This window comes from Ammospiza caudacuta, chromosome Z (assembly GCF_027887145.1).
Source record: "Ammospiza caudacuta isolate bAmmCau1 chromosome Z, bAmmCau1.pri, whole genome shotgun sequence".
In the NCBI taxonomy this organism is placed as follows: domain Eukaryota; kingdom Metazoa; phylum Chordata; class Aves; order Passeriformes; family Passerellidae; genus Ammospiza; species Ammospiza caudacuta.
In genome coordinates, this window is record NC_080632.1 from 74,945,324 (window position 1) to 74,969,216 (window position 23,893).

The 23,893-nt window shown below is 36.1% G+C and overlaps 1 protein-coding gene across 1 annotated transcript in view; it reads left to right on the top strand.

The window, feature by feature from the left end:
* Positions 1–23,893, top strand: part of RICTOR (RPTOR independent companion of MTOR complex 2) — a 75,397-nt gene that overhangs the window by 8,606 nt on the left and 42,898 nt on the right. Inside the window, exons 3-6 of the mRNA XM_058823270.1 lie at positions 9,152–9,249; positions 17,536–17,600; positions 19,731–19,862; positions 20,806–20,869. Coding sequence (XP_058679253.1) covers positions 9,166–9,249; positions 17,536–17,600; positions 19,731–19,862; positions 20,806–20,869 — 345 coding nt within the window. The 5' untranslated portion in view covers positions 9,152–9,165. The remainder of the gene's footprint in view (positions 1–9,151; positions 9,250–17,535; positions 17,601–19,730; positions 19,863–20,805; positions 20,870–23,893) is intronic.

A 23,893-nucleotide genomic window follows, 5' to 3' on the forward strand; every position in this document is an offset into this window, starting at 1 on the left:
TGTATTTAGATCTTGTGAAATCTATAAATATGACTGACACTTCCTGTGCTTTTTCAGGAGAAAGAGTAGAACTCTTGAATGGTCACAGCAACGTGACTATATTACCTGTGTGACACAAGGACACGTCCTATTCTTAATATGAGGGAATGAAGCTGGCAAATATCAGTCAGCACTGTTTTGAAATCTTCTGGTTATATAGCATTTTAGGATGGGGAAACTAGCACATGACATTTGCTGCAGTTTAAATGTTTCCTGCTTTAGTCAGTGCTATTTGTGAATTACTTGTCCCTGTATTAATGTTTGAATTTGAGTGTTACTACTTTGGTGTTTCTGTGTCATGCAAATTGCCCTTCATTTCTTGGTTGGCAAACTGGGTAATCCTACATCTGATAATGCTGGTGGACTTCTTACATGATGCCCTATGTAACAGGATGTTTCTGGGGACGGTGGCTGCTTCTGACTGCTTTAAGTTTATTGTTAAGAGCCATGTAACATTTATGCTTTCAGGTTCTTGAACATATTGAAATGATGCAGAGAAGAATCAGAATGCTTATTGAGAAAGTAGTCTCAGAATAAAATCATATGTCAGTTTGTTAATATTCAGAGAAATATGTGATCAAAATCCTCTTAGGTGGTGTTGAAAGCAGATTTGCCTGGTCCACTCTCCAAATACTGGTTGCAAGATGTCAGAAAGACTCAGTGTTTTGTTAAAACAACTGAAAATTATGACCATCCTGATATTTCTGCTTCTAGGAGTGGTGGCAGAAAAAAAGAAAATGGATTGGAGGAACTGAAGATTATTTTCTAAACCATTACAATAAATTTATATTCACCCTTCAAATTTGTTGTGGATGTTCTGGGAAGTATTAATTTGATTTGTGTACCGACATAAGCAATTTTGTACATCTGGGAAAGGCTTTTACTGGCTCTTGACCATAAGAACAGTTGTACTGGGTCACTCCAACCTTGGCAGTAGTTTATAATTGTTGCAGAGAAGAGAGCAGAGCAACAGGGCAAACAAATGCGTAGTCACACAGTTATGGAATGTTCCCCAGCTTCCAGCATTTTGACCCTCTGTGTATTTTGTCTCCTTTATTTTTTCTTTTTCTTTTAAACATCTGAACTTTTGAAAGTTTAAAGGAAGTTCTTCTTGAATTTAACTGTATTCCAGAATAATTTATATTTGTGTGTTAAGTGATCATGATAAAAATTTCAAGAGACTATAATTCAAGTTTGGTTTTAGTCAGGATAATATGCAATAGTTACAGTTGTGTATCTTGCAGTGTGATGACATTCTGGTGGGATTTTTTTGAGAGGCAGGAGGTGGGGGAACTGTGAGTAAGTTTGTAATTCACAAAGATATGTATCAAGACTTATTGCTGTGATTCTTGTCATCTTCACGTCTTCCTGGGAGCTGAGGATATAACTGTACATTTGAATGGAGGACTCAATTAAATACTTTCTCTCTATGAATAGACAAGGATTTTTTTAAGAGTTGTTTTTTGCATATGCCTTGGTACCTTACGTAGTCTTAACTAATACTATATAATACCATTTTTGTAATTGATCTTTGAGGAAGTTTATGCAGTACACTAGATTTTGTATTGCTGTAAAGCATTTAAAGAATAATTTGTTTGCCAAAAACTGTACATAATTAATTTTCAAGTCAGCCTTGTAGTTAGCCTTTGGAATGGTCCTTCAGTTTTCTCTTTCTATTCTGGAAAGAGGATTTCATCTATGAAACCCATTTTTTAGAAGTTTTAGCAGTAAAGAATGCTGTTTACAAAGCAGCCATTCACGATCACACATTGGGAATAATCAACATAATTCCTAGGTGAGGATATAAGAATGGCTTTTGTACAGGTATAATCTCAGTGTCTTGGTTAGAAATAAGATTATAAAACCACATTTTGGAAAGCAGTTCATTTTGGAGCTGCTCTTCAAGCTGACTGGAACACCAAACTGCTTATTTCCTGCTACCTTTATATGTACTTAAGAATACTAAAATTAAAAAAAAAAAGTCCTTTAATTTACAACATTTATGCACATCAGCAGAAAAGAAATCTGTGCAATCACAGTAGGCATTTAAATTTTACTTAATTTTTTCAGAAGCACGTGTGTGCCAAAATAGTCCTGATACTTGGTTTCCTGTTTATCTGAGGTTCTAGTGATTTCTAGATCCTACCTTGAATACACTGTCTTTTCACTGATTTCTGGTTTGTGGGTATTTTTGTATAGGAGTTTTTTACCTGAGTGATGTAGGGAGAGGAATAGTTTTGAGACTTTCTTTGCTGACTGCCATGAAAGAGACGATGTGTACTTTTTTCCATATTAGTGAGCCAGTTTCATACATTCATAGCTTTCTTAAGCAGCAATGGGGAAAATAGTCTCAGTTCTTAGTTTTTGTTTGCTTTCTGTTTTCACATACATGAGTTACTGGAACTTACCTATATTCAAAATAAAGTGCTCTTTGTATGGTTTCCCCACAAAAGCGATGGGAATCAAACTAAATAAATTTCTAGGTGCGTTCTGCTGAAATCACACTTAGTCATAGGTGCTTTTTAAGGGGTTATCCTCAATTGTTAAAACGTGATATGCGTGTGAATTTTTTTAATCTAAAATTTTCAAGTCTTACTTGCCAAAACTTAGAGTACGAAGTATTTATGGCTTGAAGTGTTAAATACAAAGTATTTATGGCTTTAACTGTGATCATAGAGGATATCTATATGCCTCAGTATTCAGTACATTTTTCAATGTAACTACATTAATGTGATACTACAAACAGGTTTTACACTATAAATTGAGACATACCTTCAGTCTAAATATGTATTATTGTGTTTTTGAAAATGACACATTGAGTGTAAAGTGTTTGTGCACTAATTTTTTTAGAATCTGGCAAAGTAGAGTTGATGTGTTAATGCAAATCATACAGGAGTGATCTGTGTTGCAGAGTTTGCTTTTTTATGTAGCTTTCTCATCTTTCATATTCTCAAGTTTTCTGTGAAGTTTCCACCTTTTTGAATTAAATGTAAATTAAGAATACTTTAATATCAAGAAGATTACATAAGTGTCCTGGTTTTTATTTTTTAGGAACAAGCTGATAATGGTAGAATATGACTTACTGTTGATGATCACCAGATCATCAGAATGATCCATTATCCAATCATTACTGTGTTTCTTTCAGTAAGAGGAAGATAACCTATCATGTATGTTAATGGTGAGATGATTACCTGTAGTGAAGTACAACTTCCTTCTTTAAAGGAAGTATTTAGAAGTATTTAATCTTTTATTTCACTTTTTGGCCTTGTGATTATAGTAGGTGTGACATCAGCTGCTCTTGTGACATCAGTTTCTCACTTGAGAGTTACTGAATATATATACACATTGCTACTGTGTGCAGTACTGTGTACTGTTTTAGCACCTACCAAGTGATGCATATAATACGCACTCCTCAGTTCAACCCATGCCTGACTTCAGAGTTACTGAATTATTTGTGTGCTAAAGCCTGCCATTCTTTTTTTTTTTCTGTTTCATTCACATGTGCATAACAGAGCAGCGAATTGTGCTTCTAGCATACTGAATGTGGTCAAACAATGCGGCTAAATCTGTCAGGCAAAAGAAGTCGTCACTTGTGCTAATATAGCTATTGCTGGTCCTATTTCATCCCTGCATTAGATGGAGCGCTAGCTGTTTTGTGTAGCTGGACTTCTGTCGTGTTCTTTCTCTCTGGAGAATGGGATCTGTCAGAATGCATCATGGTTCTCGCTGGGGAAAAACAATGTCACGGTCCTGAAGGGGTGAAAAAATGAGTCAAGCCTTAAAAGGTCATGGGAGTTTAAAAACAAACAACAACACAACATTTGAGATTTTTGATATACAGCATCTGTGAATTACTTTTAGGCTTAGAGAATCATGGAGTTCTTGAGGCTAGAGTTTTTAAAAACACCGGCTTTGCTCTGTGCTGAAGATTATAATTGTAAGTACAGGGTGTTAGTGCAAAGAACTGTGGGTGAGAAACTCTGTTTAGTATAACAGAAGTAAACGGAGCAACTACTGCTACTTCAAAGTTTTTGCTGTCCAACAAAAAGCAGACAGAGAGAAAATAAGAATATTGATGAGCAAGCTAAGCTCTTGCGGCAGGACACAAGTGGGCTGACTTGCAACTTTTGTATGTATCAACAAGTTTTTAGATGACATTTGAGCAAAGTGGCTGTGTACAATAATTGGGACAACTTGCCAATTGTAAAGTCCATGAAAAAAAAAAAGAGGGGGGACTTCTTTCTACTGGGTGTCATGTGGAACAGTTATGTCTTGCTTCCACCACTCTACCTCTGAATGGCTCAGTGGCACAGCTACTTCTGAGTGGGTTTTGTAAGAATTTAGTATTCAGTTTGAGTCAGTAACTCAGTAGGGAATGAACATAGAGGAACAAGAAAAGGATTTTACTGAGATACTTGACAGGATAATTTTATTGTGAATTTGAAGATGGGTGCTGAAGTAGTGTAAAGGAGAAAGGTGTATTGTACGGTGGGACAGAAGAGGGAAGGAAAGTAAGGGAAGGGAGTCACACATCCTTTGGCAGGTGAAATCTGGAAGATCAGTTTAGCCATTTTGCACAGCTGCACCTCAGAAGCACCATGGGAAAGAATGTGAAGGTATTTGGTGGTTGCTGTGGGCCAGCTGGAGATGGTAGAATCATTTTGATTGACCATTGAGTTCGACCATAAACCAGACATTGCCAAGTTCATCACTAAATTGTGTTGCTAAGTGCCACATCTGTGCATTTTTTAATTACCTCCAGGGGTGGTGACTCAGCTACTTCCCTGGGCAGCTTGTTCCAGTGCTTGACAGCCCTTTGGATGAAGAAATTTCTCCTAATAAAAGTCAGTGTATCAGTAATAAATGCAGTGAGTCAGGAAAGAAAAGACTTTTGAGGGGGTCTTAAAATAATAAGTAGCTTGTCTTCTTGGGGTTTTTGTGTTGTAGATACAAAACAGGAGGAGCTAGAGAGTAAGAGCTAAGAAATCTTTACAGCAGTTTTATGAACTGGGGTCCTTAAAACAAAACATACAACACTGATGAGTGTAGTGGGCTAGAGCATGGTGCTGATAACACCATGGTATTGAGTTCAATCCCTGTATGAGCCATTTACCAGAGTTAGTCAGTGATTCTTGTGGGTCCCTTCCAATTCAGGATATTCTGTGAATCTGTGAAATAGCAACAAGAGCCCCTTCCTCTCCCTCCACAACCCTCCCACCAAAACAAAACAAAAAAAAAAAAAAAACCAACAAAAAACCCACCCCTGACAAACTGAAACAAACAGAAAACCAAACAACAACAAAAAAAGTCTTTGTCAACATCAAGATAAACTGTTGACCTTGACAATGAAATCTCAAGGCTGCGATATTTCTTTGGAAAATCAGTCTGTGATTTTGCACTATACTTTTTGCTATTTCTGCATTACTTGGTATTTTATAATGCCTTTGTAAGATTTTGTGACAGGAAGATAAACAATGCTGGATCTGATCTGTGATTACAGTAAAGCTACATGGCTTAGTTTTTAGAATCCAGTCTATTTCCAAGTCCATTTCAGTGTGAAGGGCAGACTAGCAAAAGACTGAATCACTGCTTATGAGGTCACATTGGTTTGTTCAAATTGTCTTACATCTGTGACGTGAGGTTTTCTTAGGCCTGCCTACCTTCCTTACTGGCTTTACTTTTACTAAAATGAGTAATACTTGAGTAAGTAATATAAATTTTCTACTTCTTTGTAATGTGTGATGCATTTTCAAAAGAAGGAAAAAGAAGATAGCCGATCTTTCCTTGAAGTTAGTATCTCACAGTTATTTTGTTAAATTTTTTATGGGATACTTTTTGTGAGAAGATTCTTCTCACAAAGTTTAAAACAAGACTTCACCTGACATTATTTGACCAAAAGGGCTTCTGTTATTTTAGTTCCTTCTGAGGTAATATACTATGAGAGAGTCTTTATTTCTTTACTGTCTTGTTTTTCTGCAGCAGTATTGGTTTTGGTAAGATTGAAGAGGGAGACAGCTAACTTGCTCTACTTGTATTGTCAGTTCTGTAGTGGAAATGTCTGTCATGTTCTCAGTTTTCTCACAGTTTTGTAGCTTTTGCTCTGGAGCCCCTAGTTTGCTTCAAATTACTTACCTGCTAATAAAGCTTCTGGGAAATACCTGACTGCCCTGCTAAGCACCACAAACCTGTCTTTAATCACACTTTTCAGTCTTTAAAAAGTTTTTCCGCAACTGAAAGAGGACACAGTGAGGAAAAAGTTGACGTTACTGCAGTTTTTCATGCAAAAATAGAGGAAAGTGGTTTTAGTATACGTTTTCTTAGGTGGCCTTATTATATGGATCTGTCATTGCTGCAGAATTGTTAATATGGGAAGTTGTAGTATGGGAAGTTGTGTCCTTATTTCTTCACATCCAAAATGATTGCCTTTTTCCACAGGGCAACATAGGCACTTCAAGTTAATGGCAGCTTTATCAGATAGCAGAATAAGAATGTCCATTGCTATTGCACAAGAGGTTTTCTGGGCTAGTCTTGTGGTCTTTCCTGTCTGCACAGTGAGCTTAGTTTTTGTGGGGGTTTATTGTGCATATGTAGCCATTTGCACTTTCAAAATGAAAACATACTTTCAGTCATTTTATAAAGTTATGATGCTCTAAAACTGCTTACCTGGGATCTTTCTTGTGACGTAACAGGGAATTCTACAGGTCCAAAAGTATTGTAAGCCAGGGAAATTCCCACACGTTACCCAAGGCAAGCCAAAGCACAGATGTGAGCCAGACTGTATTTTCAAAGAAATCAGATTATGAGGAGGCTATCTTCCTCTCCTGTTACGTTCTCGTGAAAGTAAGTTTATGATATAAACTATTTCTAGTGCCATTAACTAATCCAGTCTACTTGTTTTCAGTGAGCCCCATCCCTAAAAGTGTTCAAGACCAGGTTAGATGGGGCTCTGAGCAACCTGGTTTAGTGAAAGATTCCCTGCCCCTGGCAACAGGGTTGGAACTAGGTGATCTTAAGGTCCTTTCCAAAAACCATTCCATTATATTATGTCTTATGGTATTGCAAACCACTTAAACTGAGTTAAGCCCTGTAAAAGCAAATTTGCAGAGGAATCCTAAACCTGGTATAAATCCAGTAAGATTCTCACTGTCTCTGATTTCTGTAATTGTAGAAAAAAATTTTTTTCTTTTTTCCTAGGGATGCAAAGAGGTCCATGCACATATTCCAATTTACATTGAAAGTTATTAGATGCCTGGTTTTACTGTGCATATACTGCACAGCAGTGCAAGGTAGCTTGTGTGCCTGATAGTTGACTTTGCGTATGCTCTGAGTAGATTGCTGGTAAGGGATCTTACACATCAAGCTGGTGCTAATAGAAATTGATGCCCACGTTTAGGACTTATCTTTCCAAAATCTCACTGATTCTTTGTTTGAAAATTACCAGAATTATAGGATGTGACAGTAGCATGTCTCGACATGTGCTAAAGTTTCATTATAAACACCATAGTCAATACAGGTACTTACCTTACCCTTGAGTACACATCTAGCAGCTAATCAAGCTGATGGCAGTTGATTTCATTGCTAATAGACAAAATCTTCATTGACCACAGTGGGTTAACAGGTTTGTACACTTTAATTGGGGTGCCTACCTGTAAGTGTCATAATTTTAAATAAGGTCTTGATTCCTGGTGACGGTGCAAATACAAATAGTGTCTGTCCAAACACATTCTGGATATATCCTAGTAAGATTGCTACTTATGTTTTCTTTTCTAAATTTGTTTAAATTTTTAAAGTACAGGAAGTGATGTAAAAGCATGGTTTGTAGAGAGGTAGAGAAGATGATGCTTTCTTTACATCTCCAATACTTGATTTCCTTTCCATTATGAATAGTACATACACACTTTTACAAGTAGCAGGAATGTAAAAGGCTCTGTATATGCCACAAACTCAGCTGTAGCTCTTCAGTTCTGTAGTAGGAGGCAAGTTTTTCTTACTGAAGTTAGTATGCACAAAAGCTCTCTACTTGCTGCTTATTAGAGGTCAGGCTTGTTCTAAAGACTTCATTTTATATAATGCAGTTATTTCTTCTTTTTGGTAATATATTTCTTCCTGTAGTTTTTACATCTTCAGGATACCCTTGGTTTTTCATTTTTCTCAAACTGCGGATACCTATCCTAAATTAATGTCTAATCTAAAACTCCATGCGAATCCTGCATTAAATTGGTCCCTTTAAAAACTGCCCTGCCACAGTACCACCAAGTACAGAACTTATTGCAGTGTCTGTTACAGTAGCTCCCTGGGCCCAGTCTCAGTGCAGTCTGTTCCACTCTGCCTCAATTCCAACCTTAATTCTAAAAGTGAGACAAGAGTGTCTCTTCTCATCATGGTACCTGTTCTTTGTTTTCTAGCAGAATGCAGGGTCATCAGTTGGTGTGTGAATAGTGTTTTCTGGGTGGCATTTTTTTGTTCATCTGTTTTTGTTGGGATTCTTCTTAAGAAGAAGAAAGATTACATTCTTAAGGCTTTTGTTTACCGTGTAGTTCACTTACCATGTCACTGGAAAGGCCTAGCCCTCTTCTTTCAAGCATCATTGTGGAGAGCAATTAATGTAGAGAGCAGAAAAGAGGTCTCATCTTTCCAAAATCCCACCAAACCTTTGTCTGGAGGAGAAAAAAGGAGTACTGTGGGGTACCAGTAACATGCTACAGTTTAACTTCTGTTTTTGACCCTGCTTCATCTTTAAATTACAACGGGATTAACAATAAAGTTGTTCACTTACAAGATGTAAGGATTGGCATTTCAGACACTAAATGGATTTTTTTGTCAACTGCAAATCTAAGATATTGATTAAAATCTACTTTGAAGTAAGAGTGTCTCTCTTCAAATAAAGGCCTTTAGCATTTATTCTACAGAACTCAGGTATGCATGGTTTTGGTCCCTCACATAAATCAGACAGAATGCTTCTTGGAGCAAAAGTGCTCTGCATCCCTAACTGAGGCCAGGAGAGTACCTATTTTATATATGAATATAAATGCATGTTGAATGCATCTTTAGATTTTTCTTCTTTTTTATTTTTCTTTTACTGTATCTGCTAATACCCTCTTTTCTTTTGCAGATCCTTGTGATAATATGAGAGAGATTCTCCAAAATGTGGCCAAATTACAGGGCGTGTCAAATATGAGAAAACTAGGTCACTTGAATAATTTTACTAAGGTAAGACCTCAAATAATGTCATAGAAGAAGTAATTGTACAGGTAGAATGTTTCATATTTACTCAGTCAGACGTTGGCTAGGATGTTAATGAAATTGCTTCATATTACAGAACAGTACTTGAAGCCTACATTCTGTGGAAAAGGAAGGTAACAAATAAAGACAAGCAAATACGTGAATGCAGAGTTATGCTAAAGTTTGCATATCTGTCCTGCTGGATGAATTTTTGTAGTATTTTAGTGCTTAGAAGATGGAAGTATCTCGATCCCAAGTTATAGGGTTAAGTTGCATAACTCAAGCCAAAGATTTGGTTCCTGATGTGTAGAATTGAAATAAAAAATGTAGAATGCCATACTATCTGAATGTAAGCTGATTGAGTGTGGTGAGGGAGGAGGATTGTAACAATGTACATTATATGCAATGCTTTGAACACTACTAGAATAGGAACTGCAGCTTTCAGTGCAGTTTCCATAACGAAAAAGATTTAAATGGTCCATTTCTGGAAGATGTCTTGTGTTGGTGATTTTTGATGTGTTTCTTCCAAATCACAGACCTGTGGCAGGTATGCACTGAAAATACAACAGATGTATTGGAAGCTGTCACTGTAAGCTGATGAGGCAAGAATTAAAAACTTCTGTAGCATGAGGGTGTAAGCTGCCAAAAGAAACTATGAAAGATTTTCAGAAGGACAAGAAGTAGCATTTTTTGGGTAAAAGAGAAACCCGTGGAGAGAAGCTAAGATGACTCATGGGAGGTGGTCAGGGAGTTAGGGAGAAGGTGTTCATTGTAGGGCACGTTGTGGTTGGACCAGTGTTCCATTTGTCAGTGCAAGGGAAACATGCGTTTCACTCAGTGAGGCAGGAGACACTGAAGCCTCAGTGTGGGCCTTGCCCAGACTGATGGACTGATAGAGGGATGGAGTGTGTTGTACACCTTTCTGATAGAGGGCAACACACCTGAAAATGAAAACTGATTTCCTGTTTATGGACTGAGGATGGACCCTGCAACCAGCAGCAGCCAAGAAATAACATAGAGAATATGAGGAATAAAGTAAGGTTTAAGTTATGCTTGCGGATAAGTTTTTTACAAAGAATTGAGTAAGATTGCCAGGAGTCTGTTTCACATTTTTGAGCCAATCTTAGGTGGAAGAGTGAATACTCAAGGGAAGGTGTGGGGAACCAGTTGATACAAGAAGGACAAACATGCATGATAACCTTTGAAATAGGAATCTTGGCTGTTAAAGGCACTCCTTGGGAGATTGACCACTTCAGTGGTAATGTGTGAGATTCGCTTAACCAGGAGGGTGACTACTGAGAACAAAATCACAGTAACAAATTAATTTATCTTCTACTGCATTAATAGCAAATCTCTTAAATTCTAAATTTTCTGTATTGGTTCAGATCATGTGTAGGAATGTTTGCTAAGAGGTTCATTCACTAAGGAACTGAACTTCACACTGAGATCTCTTCCTTGGGCTATTGCTTGTGTCTGTCACACATCAGCCATTGACAGAACACTGCTGTTTTCACTGGGATTCCAAAATGTGTTGCAAGAATGCTCTTTATTCTGCTAGAAAAGTCTGATGCATAGCTTGGTTTCATTTTTGTGATAATCTGGAAACTTTGAAATGTGAATGCTTCCAAATTCTCTAGTTGCTTTAAAATTAAAGAGCTGGATTATATTTGTAGATGCACAATTTGTACTGAAAAGTCAATATTTGAACTAGGGATCTTAAAACAGGGTCAATTTTGCTGTTGAAAATCAGATATAAAATCAGGTTAAAATAATCCATAGCTGTTCAATTAATAAATATGCATATTGTAATAAAAGATGAACCCAATATTCTTTTTAAAAGGTAGTTTTGAGAGACTGCGTAATAATTGAAGATTATTTGGGGGTTTTTTTAAACCCAGTATTCAAAATGGAAAATACTTACAGAAATGTAAGGATGGTTTTCATAAATTGCACTTAAGACTGCAGGAAATTACAAGTGTAAAGCATAAAATTAAATATGTTCTTTGAAGACAGAGACTGTAGTTCATGACCTGATTTTGATTCTAAATCAGAATCAACGTGCATGAGGGACTCATACTACTCAATTTAATATTGAACACTTGTTCTTATATTCATCTCCCTGGAATATGTACCTTGTATTACTTACTGCATTTGGTTTTAAAAACTCTTCGTATTTTTGTTTGACCTGTAAATGCAGCCATGAGAATAGAATAAAAGTTGCAAGTTGTACTTTATTGTCTGCCTTGTGGTTGGAACAATTCTGTGGTTTTCATTCCAGTGGTTAGAAGTGAAAGCCTGGAGCTTGGCGAGATGGTTTTATTTCCTTTTTGCACTCTGTTCTTCTACGATGAGTTGGTATAGTCTCAGTTCCTTATTTGTGAGACAGGAGTGTGAGTAAGATTGATATGCTAAGGGCTGAGGATGTTTGTATCCTGTCTTGGAATTATAGTGAATATGAAATTGATTTGTTTATAAATTGTTGAATTTTGTGGTCCATTTTTAAAGAGCTACTTGTTATCTGCAATATTTGTACTATGGACAGGGAAAGGACCTTTGAACATTTTTAATAGTATATTTCAGATAAAATTATATGGCATCTGTTATTCTCCTGCTAGAAATATTAATATACTTGAAAGAAAATGTCTGAACTAGTCTAAGCAATTGTTCCCAATTACCCCACATTTTTCCTTCAAGGAGTGTGAATCTTACTCTTTTAGTTCTTCAGTGAGGGAAAGCAAAATGTTCTTACCACATGGGAAAAAGTAACATAATTTACTCCAAATGTGGAGTTTCCTGTCAAGGATCATAGTAGACACCAAGTTTTGTATTATTTTCAGGATATCTGAGGTATGTTATGTTTAGATTTCTTTATTTAAACTGGATTTTTAAAGTGAGATCTGTTCCGCTCACCTCCCTTTTTTTAAGGAGCAGGAACATAATAATTCTTTTAAAATTACTGAAGTAGTATTGAACTAAACTTCAGGGTTTTATGTAGAAGTTAAGTACTTTAAATTTTTTTTAAGATAATGGTGATCAGAAGCCAACAGGAGTTGACTTCTGGTCTACTAATTCATCTCTAAGAATGAGACAGTGAAGCAGATGCTTTATATGAAACTTGTGTGCTTAGGTGCTGTAACTCCTGTTTCATTGCTATTTCCCTTTAAGAGAAATGTTAGCAAGACGTGTTTAGGTTTCCACAGCATCCATTATTACTGTGCGAAGTATTCTTAATATGTGATATTTTACATTGCATTGAAATGAAACTTGCATTTCATTTATCAAGGTCTTGCTAGTACTCCTTAGTAGCTAAGTCATTAGTGTTCAAGTTCTTCACCCTTTGTCTGCAGAACATGAGTTGTTCTTGCTTGATAGGTGGTCTTAAGTTTTCTGTTCCAGGAAATTAGCATTCCCAGTCTGGTGATGCACAGGCTATGGAAAGGTATGTTTAGTTCTGAATTGCAGCAGCAGCAGACTTTGAAATTTTATCTGCTTTAAATGAGAGCACACTCCTGTGCTTGTTGTCACCTAGTAAATGAAGCTGCAGTTTTGTGGGCAAAAGCTTTTATGAAGTACTGCCTCAATCAATATTCCTTTCAAGCCACTCTATTTAAACTAACTTATGTTCTGACCTGAAAACTGTTTGAGAATTTGACCTCCAGTAAATGGTCAGTGGCACTTTCAAATGTCACAGCAGTTCACAAGATTGGTATATGCATTTAGCTCCAGTAAGCTGAGTACGATTACCCATCTCTAATTTATATGGCCGCCTACATAAGGCAAGCACCTTGAAGTTCCCCAGCTTCTGCTGATTAGTACCAAAATATCATGGTTACATCTTTTGGGTTTTCCCCACCCCTATGCGAAGCAGTAAGATAAATCATTGAAAACCTGAAGAAACTGTACAATCACAATATCTTTGTGATTTGAAGTATTTATTTATAATCCTCTGTTACAGAAGGTTTATCCCACTGGGAACTTCTGAGAGATCTTTCATACCTTTGTAAAACTAAAAGAGTATTTTAATAACACGCTGAAAAAGAAATCCACAGATATTGTATGAATGTATGTTTTCTTTCAAAAAGAAAGGAACTTCTTAAAGGACAAAATCCAGCAATTCATTTTAGATACAAATTTAGGATTGGAACAGTATCAGTAATATAGTGATATGGAAAATTATGTTTTCAATCTGTTGAAACTAGTTGTCATTATTTAATGAAGCTCTGTTATTCTGCTCTATGTATCTGTTAGCTTTTGGCCATGCTGCTGATTTTCACTAGGATGATATGGATTGAGTGGCTTGGATATGAGAGGGACTTTCACGATTATGTCTAATTCACAGTCTGGCGTTTTAGAGTCTCTTTGTCTTTTGCAAAACCCAGGTTATCCTAGACTGAATGTATTGCCTGACTGTAACATGCATCCAAGTAGATAAACCACTGACAAAACTTGAAATCTCACAATGATGTAGCAGATAGGAACAGAACATGTACTTAGAGACATTCAGCTATGAAACAAATATGTCTAACTCCACAGTCCACAGTTTCAGGAGGGGCTTCTCTTAAGATTAGGATCTATATAGTAGTCTTTGCTTAAATATTACCAGTGGTGGCTCAAACTGTATTTCCAAAGTTATAATGCCATAGTTAGATCCTGAATGCACAGAATAATATAATATTTTTACCTAGTAATTGCTGTGGGTATTCTGCTAAATATAAATTGGAATGGTATCAAATGTGCACTCCATTTGTGCATGTTGTTGACCTCCTATGGTTTTGTTGTTCTGAGCTACTGTTTCCAAGACATGTTGATATGTTACTCATATTGCTGTGACTCATCTGAATAGTATGAAGAACTCATAGCTGACAGTAAACATGAAAAAAAAACCTTCACTGTAAGTTAGTCACTGTCTGGCCTAGTGTACTTACCATTTTGTCCTCATATTTAATATTATCCTCAGAGAGTCTTTGCTTTGCCCAGTCACTGTGTATTTGATCACAAATACTAATTTTGAAGTGGACTCATTTGCAGGTTTAATTCACAAAGTATACTCTGTTTGGTTTTGTTTGTACACTTTATTTTGTTATGAAAGTATATAAAGTTTGTGTGTATCTAAAAAGGTATACTTGTTATAAGTAAGGTCTATATATGGAAAATAGAAATACTATAAATGTATAAATAGTTTCATAATTCCAGATATTATAATCCATTGCCATTTTAATGAACTATGTCAATGTATATCCAAAGATAGATTTCAGTATTTTGGTACTGCATGTCTACTGAGTTATGCTATCATGGTATATATGTTAATTGTTAAATTTTACAGTCAAACATATGAGAGTTACTTGACTTTGTCAGGAGTTCAGCCATCTACAAATACCAGTGCATTTGGGCCAGAATCATTGATCTACTTAATGTTATTTGAAGGTGAAATGAGAAGAAAGCGATAACGTTTTTTAGCATATTTAAGGACAGGCATTTTTAACATAGCAAATACCTAAGGAATTGGAACCAGCTGAACAGTCTGTTCTTTATAGCAGCTTCCATGACTACTTTTTCCCCCTTTCAAACTTATAGAAATCCAGCCTTACCAGCCAGTTTGTTTTTTCCTTTCTCTAGGTTAAATAAACCAAATGGCTCAGCTTTCATTAGTGGATTTTCTACCTGGCTTGTCCATTTTTCTGCTACATGTTTTCCACTTTGCTCTTAAAATATGGCGCACAAAATTTTGTTCTTGCGGTTTTGAGAGCAACCGGTAAAATGCAAAAAGTCTTTTAAACTGAATAAAGCAGTCCTATTAGTATTTCTAGAGATAAAATTTGTTTTCTTTTTTCTTTTAAATTAACATTCTGAATGTGAATTTCTGGACATATTCTGTTTCTCTGTTGGCCTACTTTCTTTCTTGTGTCTGTTAATTTGTGGTACTCTGAAGGATATGATATGCTTTTCCTACTGTTTAGTTAAATCTGTTTACTGGGTGGGGGCACACCTTTCAAGTCACTGAAACATATTTGAATTCTGATCTTGCTGTCCAACATTTTAGGCCTTTTCTATATGGAACATATATAAATAACAAGGAAGGTTAATACATAAGAATTGGTGTCCCATTAAAGGGAGAATAAACTAGTAGCTCTTCTCTTTTTTTGTGGGAGAAGTATTTCAGCTGCATGCACAGACACCATCAAACATTTCTATAATTATTGCTGTCAAATTCAGAAATTTATATCCAAACAGCAGTTAAACTTTCATCAAGTTTTAACTTGTCAGGTTACGTGACTGTTTGTTTGAATTTCAAGATAAGGTCATGTTCTTTTCAGCATCGGTGAAGATGTGTGCAGTGAGAGCACATACATAGTTGAAAACAGTTGGTATTGTGTAACTAATAACCACTGTATATATTTGGTGAGAGTGACAACCAGACTAGAACTGGTTCAGTGAACTGATTGTTTTTTAGCAGTGCAGCAAGTTAGGTGGGTTCCTGGAAGAAATGCTTCAGTTTAATCTCAGGACTGCTCAAGATGCAAACCAATGGTAAATGTGTGATGGGAGACCAGCTTCACTAATGCACTAGTGCACACAATAGCAGCTTTCTAAAAAATGGGTTTTTCTTACATCAGAATTCTATGGGTTTTTTTAAAGTAGGAAAAATAGGCTGTTGAGGACAATCTGCTGTGTTAAGTTAGGATTTTTCATTTGTGTCTGGGGTGGAATGCTGGGGAGTGGTTTAGATGTATAAATGATTAGCCTAAACAGCTATTGATGTAATTGTCTGCAACTGAACAATGAACTGTTTTTACTCACTATCTTCTCACACTGTTTTGCTTACACTATGCCAGCCAATTTTTACAGTTCATAAGATGTCAATAGAAATGCTAAAATAGCAGTGGTGGCCTTAGGCAGTCCAACAACATGGCATAAAAATAGATTGATGTTAGGAAGTGACATACTGTCATAACCAGTTAGTGCATCAATTGTCTAGTTTTATTATCACTTAAACTGGAAAGGTGGTAAAAAAAGGTTATGTAAAAACTTTTCTTATGTTTGACAATTGTCTTTGGTTAAGAAAAATGCAAAGTCCAAAATACTTTCTCTTGAAAGACTATTTTTGTAAGACATAATGTGATAACTGAATTAATTTCTACTTGTTGGTTTACTTAAAAGAGGAGTTTCTGTCAATGTCATTTTTTCAGATGGAGGTGAACAGTATAACTGAAGCATGGAACATACTAAATACTTTAACTTACAATAGCCTTGATTTGGCTGTTTCTTATTGTTAGCAGTAAATACACATAAAGAATGTGTCACAGGGTTTGATATATCACAGTATTTTCAGAGCAGAGGTAATAACTAGTTAGCACAAATACGTCCTGAATTCCTCACTAGGAGAAACTTAATGCTGCACTGACTTAAAACTGAACACATGCCTGTTTTGAAAACGGAGGACAAAGTGCAAAGCTATTGCAATCAGTATTAGTCACTTGAGTTTTTGGAAGTGCTTAGAAAAGTGCTTTGGGATTTGGACATGATAGTATTTTATAATTTTAGCCAGGGATAGTGAGATTACTGGGAATTTCTTTGCTGTTCTTGAAAAGGACAGCATCAGCTCTTCTTACAGAAGAGATTGTTTTCCTTTCCTCAAGAGGCTAAAACATTGGCAACCTAGGACTTTAAAACTGTGCTTGTAAATCTTCTCTGTTCACAGTGACTACATATGGCTGAAGTGTCCAGTTTGTGACAGTTTACGGCTGTCTTTCTGTGTGCATTAATTCAAACTTTGCTCTGATTTTTCAGAGATAAAAATTCTACAGGATGGGTGGCAGGCCAAGACCAAATGTCAGTTACAGAACACTTGTAATGCCTTCTCGTTTTTTTGTACTTCTGTGCTATTGTGACAAAACATGACAGTAGAACATCTGTCAGTCTTTGTATCAAAACTCTTACCAGAGCCCCTGCAGATTTGCTTTGACTTCAGTCATTTTTGCTCTCTGCTCAAATTACCAGTTGTAATTTACCCAGTAAAATTGACTGACCAGTACACAGCTTACACAAAGTGCAACCTTTTTTTGGTATGGAAATCCACAGGTGAGTCTCTGTGTCTGGTGTGTATAGGAGCACAATATGTACCGCAGAAGTTCTCAGGGAAGTCTGAAGCTGGTGTTCTCTCCCTTGCTACAAATTAAATTTCTCAGATTTTTTGAAAGCATTTGCCAAAATCTATAATTCTTCATAGTTATTTTTGGATACCTATAAATAATAGGTATTTTATCTTACTTTCAGCTTCTTTGTAATACTGGCCATGCTGAAGAAAAGTTGGGTTTTACCTATGACAGCATCATTATATGGTAAGTAGTAAAGAGCGCTAGGCAATACTAGGGAACTTCAGTTGTTTTGATCCAATTAAATAAACTTCTTTTGTACTTCTGAACTAGTATTTTGTATTTATAATATGTTTGAAACTTCATAATGCAAGTATATAACCTGCAAATATTTTAATGAGTAAAGTCAGAAATATATTACTTACTATTTGCCAAACAGAGACAAACCCTCCAAGTTAGAAGTGTAGATTTCTTCATTATATTCCTGAGATGTAAAAGTACCTCTAAGTATTTCAGTAGTTGTAGAAAGCACTTGTAATCAAAATGTACATCTACAAAATTCAGAGCATACTCTTGATAAAGAGTCAAGATTTAAAGATCAGTATTTTATGTTGTAGTGGTGTGTATATGTCCATGAAGCTCTACTTGCCTTGCTACTGACATGTCCTGTGTATATTCTTTTAAGTGGAATTTCTATCTATGTTTTGGCCATTTTGACTGTCAGATGTAACTACATGCTTATTTGCACACAGAAATTTTTAAATTTGTCTTGAAGACCAGCACTGGTGACAAAAGCAAAGATCTAATATTTAGTGCATTTCTGTGTTCTTTCAATTTAGATCTCACTTAAGCAGAAAAGGTTAGGAAAGCTAACTGCTCTTTGAGCAAAATGTTGGGAAACTTTGTGTAATTGTTTTCTCAGCTAAAACTGATGTCTCTGTCTTTTTGACTATGTTTTCATTGCATACCTAAAGATAGCAACACATCTCTTTTTGGCAGCTTTTGCTTTTGAGTGTTGAATCTCATGATAGTCTTTTCCTTTGTAGTGGTTTCACTGTGCCAGTTCATTAACTGGTCTGCAGCTTCCTCTCAGGGGAAGAGGAGGAGGAGCCTCTGATCTGATCTTTCTGTTGACCAGTGAGAGGACCCAAGGGAATGGCCTGAAGTTGTGTTAGGGGAAGTTTAGGTCAGATATCATAAAAAGGTTCTTTATCCAGAGGGTGGTTGGGTAGCAGAACAGGCTCCCCAGGTAGCCTGGCAGAGTTCATGAAGTGTTTGTTTGGACAACGCTCAGGCTCTCAGGCTCATAGTGTGATCCTTGGGATTGTCCTGTGCAGGGCCAGGAGTTGTACTCAAAGATCTGTGGTATCAGGAATACACTCGGTATCAGTGCAGGCTGGGCTTGAACTGATTGAGAGCAGCCCTGCTGAGAAGGACTTGGGGGTCCTGCTGGATGAGAGGCTGAACATGAGTCAGCAGTCCCGTATGCAGTTTTGCAAGTCCAGAAATCCAGCTTTGTCCTGCATCCAAAGCAATGTGGGTAGCATATTCATATTACAAGAAAGATGGTCTTGAAACAGGTCCCTATTTGGTGCTGAAAGTAATAATCAGTTCATCTTTTTTGCAAATGGTATGGCAGCCTACTTTGTCTAGGTATCACCTGGGAGTAGGCCCGTTACAGTGACTTACCCTGGCCAGGTATTTGCCAAAAGACTCTGAAGATATTTTGCCTTGGAGTAGCTGATTACTATGTAGGACAACCCTAGAATAAGGGAAAAAAAAATCCCAAACCTTTTTAGAAGTAGTGATTCAGTCTCAGTGGATGAAGTATTTATGATTTTAGATGTCCAGTGAAAAATCCTCTTAGAAAATGTCATTGGGAGGTTGAGGATTCCCACCCCACCCTGCATGTTGTTGAGGAAGAGGAACGAATATGTTGAGAGCCTTCAAAAGGACAGTGTGCTACCTCATGCTTTCTAATTCAATTTATAGAGTTCTTCCATATCTCATTTCTTCTTAGCTACCTTATTCTACCTCTTAATTTTCTTGGACTAGTATTATGCTCAGCTGTTTTGTCAAATAACTTGTGTACAGGTTTTCATTCTGTGTCGTTTCAAGGATATATAAGCTGTTATTTGAGCGAAAAATCATTTGTGGCTTTTGAAGATTAATATATTGTCTACATCTGCTGACCAGGATGTGGGCTTGCCTTCTAGGTTGCACATGAGAAGACCTGAAAGTCAGAAAATTAGTTCAGAACATTTATTTTTAAAAATCCTACTTTTTGTCTTAAACGAGGGAGTTGTAGCTGCATGTCAGATGGTGAAGTCTTACCTGCTGCCTAATAGTTGTTTCTCCCTCTTTTCTTCATTGTAGTCTGAGGTTAGCTCTACTAAATGAAGCAAAAGAGGTGCGAGCAGCAGGATTGCGAGCCCTCCGCTATCTCATTCGAGACTCCAGTATTCTCCAGAAGGTGCTAAAGTTGAAAGTGGATTATTTGATAGCCAGGTAATTTTTCTCTTTCTTCTGGTTGCAAGTTGTAAGTTTCTAAATCACTTTCCTTTTCATGGTTGATACAGGAGAGAAGTGTTTCCCTAGTCTTTTACGGTTTTATTGAATAGTTTTAAAAAATCCTTTTTGCTTCAACAGAATATTTCATCAGACTAGCTAATCCAAATAAAATACTGTCCTAATATATGATACATTACAAGTATCCAAATAATTTCTACTTTTAGTAATAAATGCCATTAACTATTAATTAATATTAATTAATATGGTTGAACTATTAATAATTTTCATGTCTTAAGTTTTTGTATGGGAATTGTTTGATTCTTTGTATTATCACATTGCTGTAATAGTTGATGTCCAAGAATTCGTAGTCTAAGTATAATAAATGACACAACAGAAAAATACCAAAGGGCAAACCAACAGTGAGATAATAATAGAATCAGCATGATGAATAGATGTAAATAATAGCATTTCTAGTGCTTCCTGTAACTAAATTTTTTATTTAATATGCTGGTACAGATGTGTGTGAATTTCATTTCTGTTTATAAATATACACATGTAATTTTAGTGCGCTGTTCAACTTTTCGGAGCAAAAGACTTTTCTGAAAAACTCAAGGTGTGTTCATGTGAAACATTAGAAATATTTAATGTGGTCACATTTGCAAATGACAAATGCAGCTGCCTTGGAAAATAGTTGTTGAAGCATTATGCTTTGCCATTTTATATTTGAGAACATTTTAGTGACTTAGTTGTAATGAAAATAGCAGAGAAAATAGAAACCAAACCTAACTGATGTATCATAATAAGTGTATTTGCTGAAAAGTGTAGTTTTTAAACCATAAGTCAAATTATTTTTCTTTTATACCCATGTGCATAAATATTAACATGAGGTGTTAACCATTAAGGTGAAAGTTACAAAATGTGTTTTTTTAACTTACTTTAGGTGCATTGACATACAGCAGAGTAATGAAGTAGAAAGAACACAAGCACTTCGATTAGTCAGAAAGGTAAAATCTCCTATGTATGATTGTATCTGCTGTGCCACTCAATTGTGCTGACTCCTGGCTGTCTCCATCAACAGTGTTTTTTCACAGTCTCTAATACCTTGCTTTACCTTTATCATGTAATAAAGCTGATAATTTAAAAGACAGAAAAATGTAGTGAAGAGATTTGTTTTGGTTTTACAGTTCTACCATTCAGAATCTCAAGTGTGCTAGAAAAATCATGCTTACTGGATGAGGTTTGGGAAACACTTATCAAAGAGTGAATGCAAGAGCATAAAAACAATATTAAGTTTCATTGTTGAAATTATGACTACTTCATTGTATAGTTGTTTAAGCATCTGTGAGTCAGAGATTGGGAGATTTTCTGCCATGCAAGACCTGAGACAATTGTCACTGAAGTGATCATTCAAGGAATGCTTATATCCTTACACTTTGTTGGTAGCAGTTGATGCTGTCCACAGGATTTTGTCTCAGATACTCAATGAAATGTGTTAAGTCTGTGATGGTTACTGTACTGTGCACCCATGGATGTGAGATTTAAAAGTATGGTTGCTGCATTTTCAAGTTCATCCTAGAAAAATTGGCATATATAGAGGTACCAAATGTCTTCAGGAAACATAATATCCTGCCTTTGTGCTGGACTTTGCTGTTCTTTATTGTTCTCATATTCTTGTAGAAACTACTGAAGTCTGGAGTAAAGCTTGAAGTAGTTGAAGAATGGTTCCCCAGGAGTACTGTCTATGTTAAATCTCTTTGTGTTTTAAATCTATCTAAGTATATTTTCTGTCTCACAGGAGATGCAATGTACTTGATTAACAATTGTGCCAAAAAAGAGAGTTTTAAGTATTAAAGACATCTGCCTCCAAACCCAAACAAGACAAAAACAAACAAAAAAGCCCCAGTATGAAGGAGCAGGTCCTTAACGAAGTTGCACTTTTATTATAAAAGTGTTTTGTGAAACTTCTTTGAAGAAGAGCTTCGTTATAGACTCATCAGAGGATGGAAGCACATCCATAATCGGTTTTTATTTGGGTCAGAAATTTGTCCTCATTATTTCTGGGCTTTTTTGAGCATTTTCTACTTGAGCAAAAACTTCTGTCTTGCATGAAAGAAGAGAGAGACAGCAAGAGAAGCAAATTCATTAGCTTGATCTGAAAAAAATGATGGTCAAAGAGAAGCATCAAAGAAAGCATACAGCTGACCCTTGGTGGTTTTTTTTTCTGTCGTGGTGCAAGAATATTGGTGTGCACCAGGTGTGTGCATCAAATGCACAGGCTGTGCAGCCACGCTTGTGGTTCCTTGATGCTGAGAAATGTTGATGGAAAGCCTTTTCTAGCATCTTTTGCTACTTACCTCTAACATTGTTTTCTTAAAAGACAATGTCAGACCAACAAAAAGCCACCCAGCCTGCTACCACTAAAGTTAGCAGCTTTCTCATGTGCTGTCTAGGCCACAGCAGTTAAGCATGCATTGGCATAGAGCAGTCAGTACTCAAGAAATTCTCTCACAAGGAGTACTGTGCTTCCTGAATAGCATATTCTGCATTTTCACACTGTCTTTTTGTTACCCTGCTCTTGCCCTTCTTCTGCTTCTGTCTTCATCTCCCTCAATATATCAGATTTAGTGATTTGATGCCAGGATTCCTAAAAGATTAGGAATAGGACTATATAATATAAACGACTAAAAGCAAAGAATAGAGGGCACATAAAAGGAAAAAAAGCTAACAAACTTGTTTAGAAGATAATTTACTGTGAAACTGAATTGGGCTTTTCCAGTATCACAGAACTATTGTTTTCAATTTCAAGATGTGGCTCTTTAACCTCATCTTAGGTAGTAAAAATGTCTGTGAGAATTGCATACATTAAAATTAAAGCCTTCTCTTTTCTTTCTTTTCATAGAGAAGAACAACAAAATATAAAGTAGTAATACTTCTTTATGAATTTAGAAAAGGCAATTGTAAACTTTGTTTTAAAAATATTAGGTTTAAATGGTGTATGTAGATTTAAAAAAATCTAACTTTTAAAACTTGATCTCGAATAGTTTTTGAAGGCTGAGTGCTCACTGCCTGTTTTGACTGTAATCACCTCTGCATTTACGGGTAAAAGTCTTACAATTTAGTAATATCTTCAGCCATGAAAAGGATGTCATGAAGTTGCTTCCGGAAGCATTTTTATCTCTGATAGAAGTCAGTAACACATTTCTTTTAAATTTTATGGTCTGGGTGTTTTCTTTTTAAAGCAGAAGTCAGGGTTAGATGCAATATGAGCCATGTTCTTTCTTCCTCTTTCCTAAAGGAGTCTTAAAAGACCGAATTCATACTCTCTATTACTTATTTCATTGTAGCTGCTTATAAGTAGCTTTCCTTTACCTGTCCTTGGTCTTTAGAACTGCATTTTAATACACAGAACAGATACAAAGTAAATGTGAAAAATTGTTTACTGATGTGTTTAGAATTGAGCATTACAAGAAGCCTTTCCTTCTCTTGTCTGCAAAGCAAAGAGGACAGTGAAGCAGAGCAGCTTGTGTCCTCACAGGAAGTCCCATGGCAATATCAGTAGCAAACAAGTTGCAGTTTCTAGAGTGGATTGGTGCACCTATTCTGTTGCTTATTCTTTTTTCTTTTTCCCATGTAAAAGTGAAAGACTGTGTGGGTGGGAGAGAATTTGTTTTCTCTTTAAAGTCCTATCGTAAAACTTCCTGTTTCGTGGCATTAACATTATGTATAACAAGAAGCTTCTCAAAAACATGTATTTAAAGATAGATTTGTTAAAACTGTTCCAATATTTTGGTCATAATTATTGATCCCCTCTCATTTTAAGACCTCTGCAAAAAAAGGTAAAAAACTAATCGTCTTTGCACAGATACCTACAACACCGCAAAGGGAGGTGTGAAGTGGATATAGGACAAAATATTTGTGGAAGAATTATGAAGATAAGCCTGGTTTTGTTGAAAACAAAAAAGATGATAAGCAAAAGCATTGGAAACTAGTCTTAATTTTTTAGGTGCTTGGTGGATATTGAGTATTTT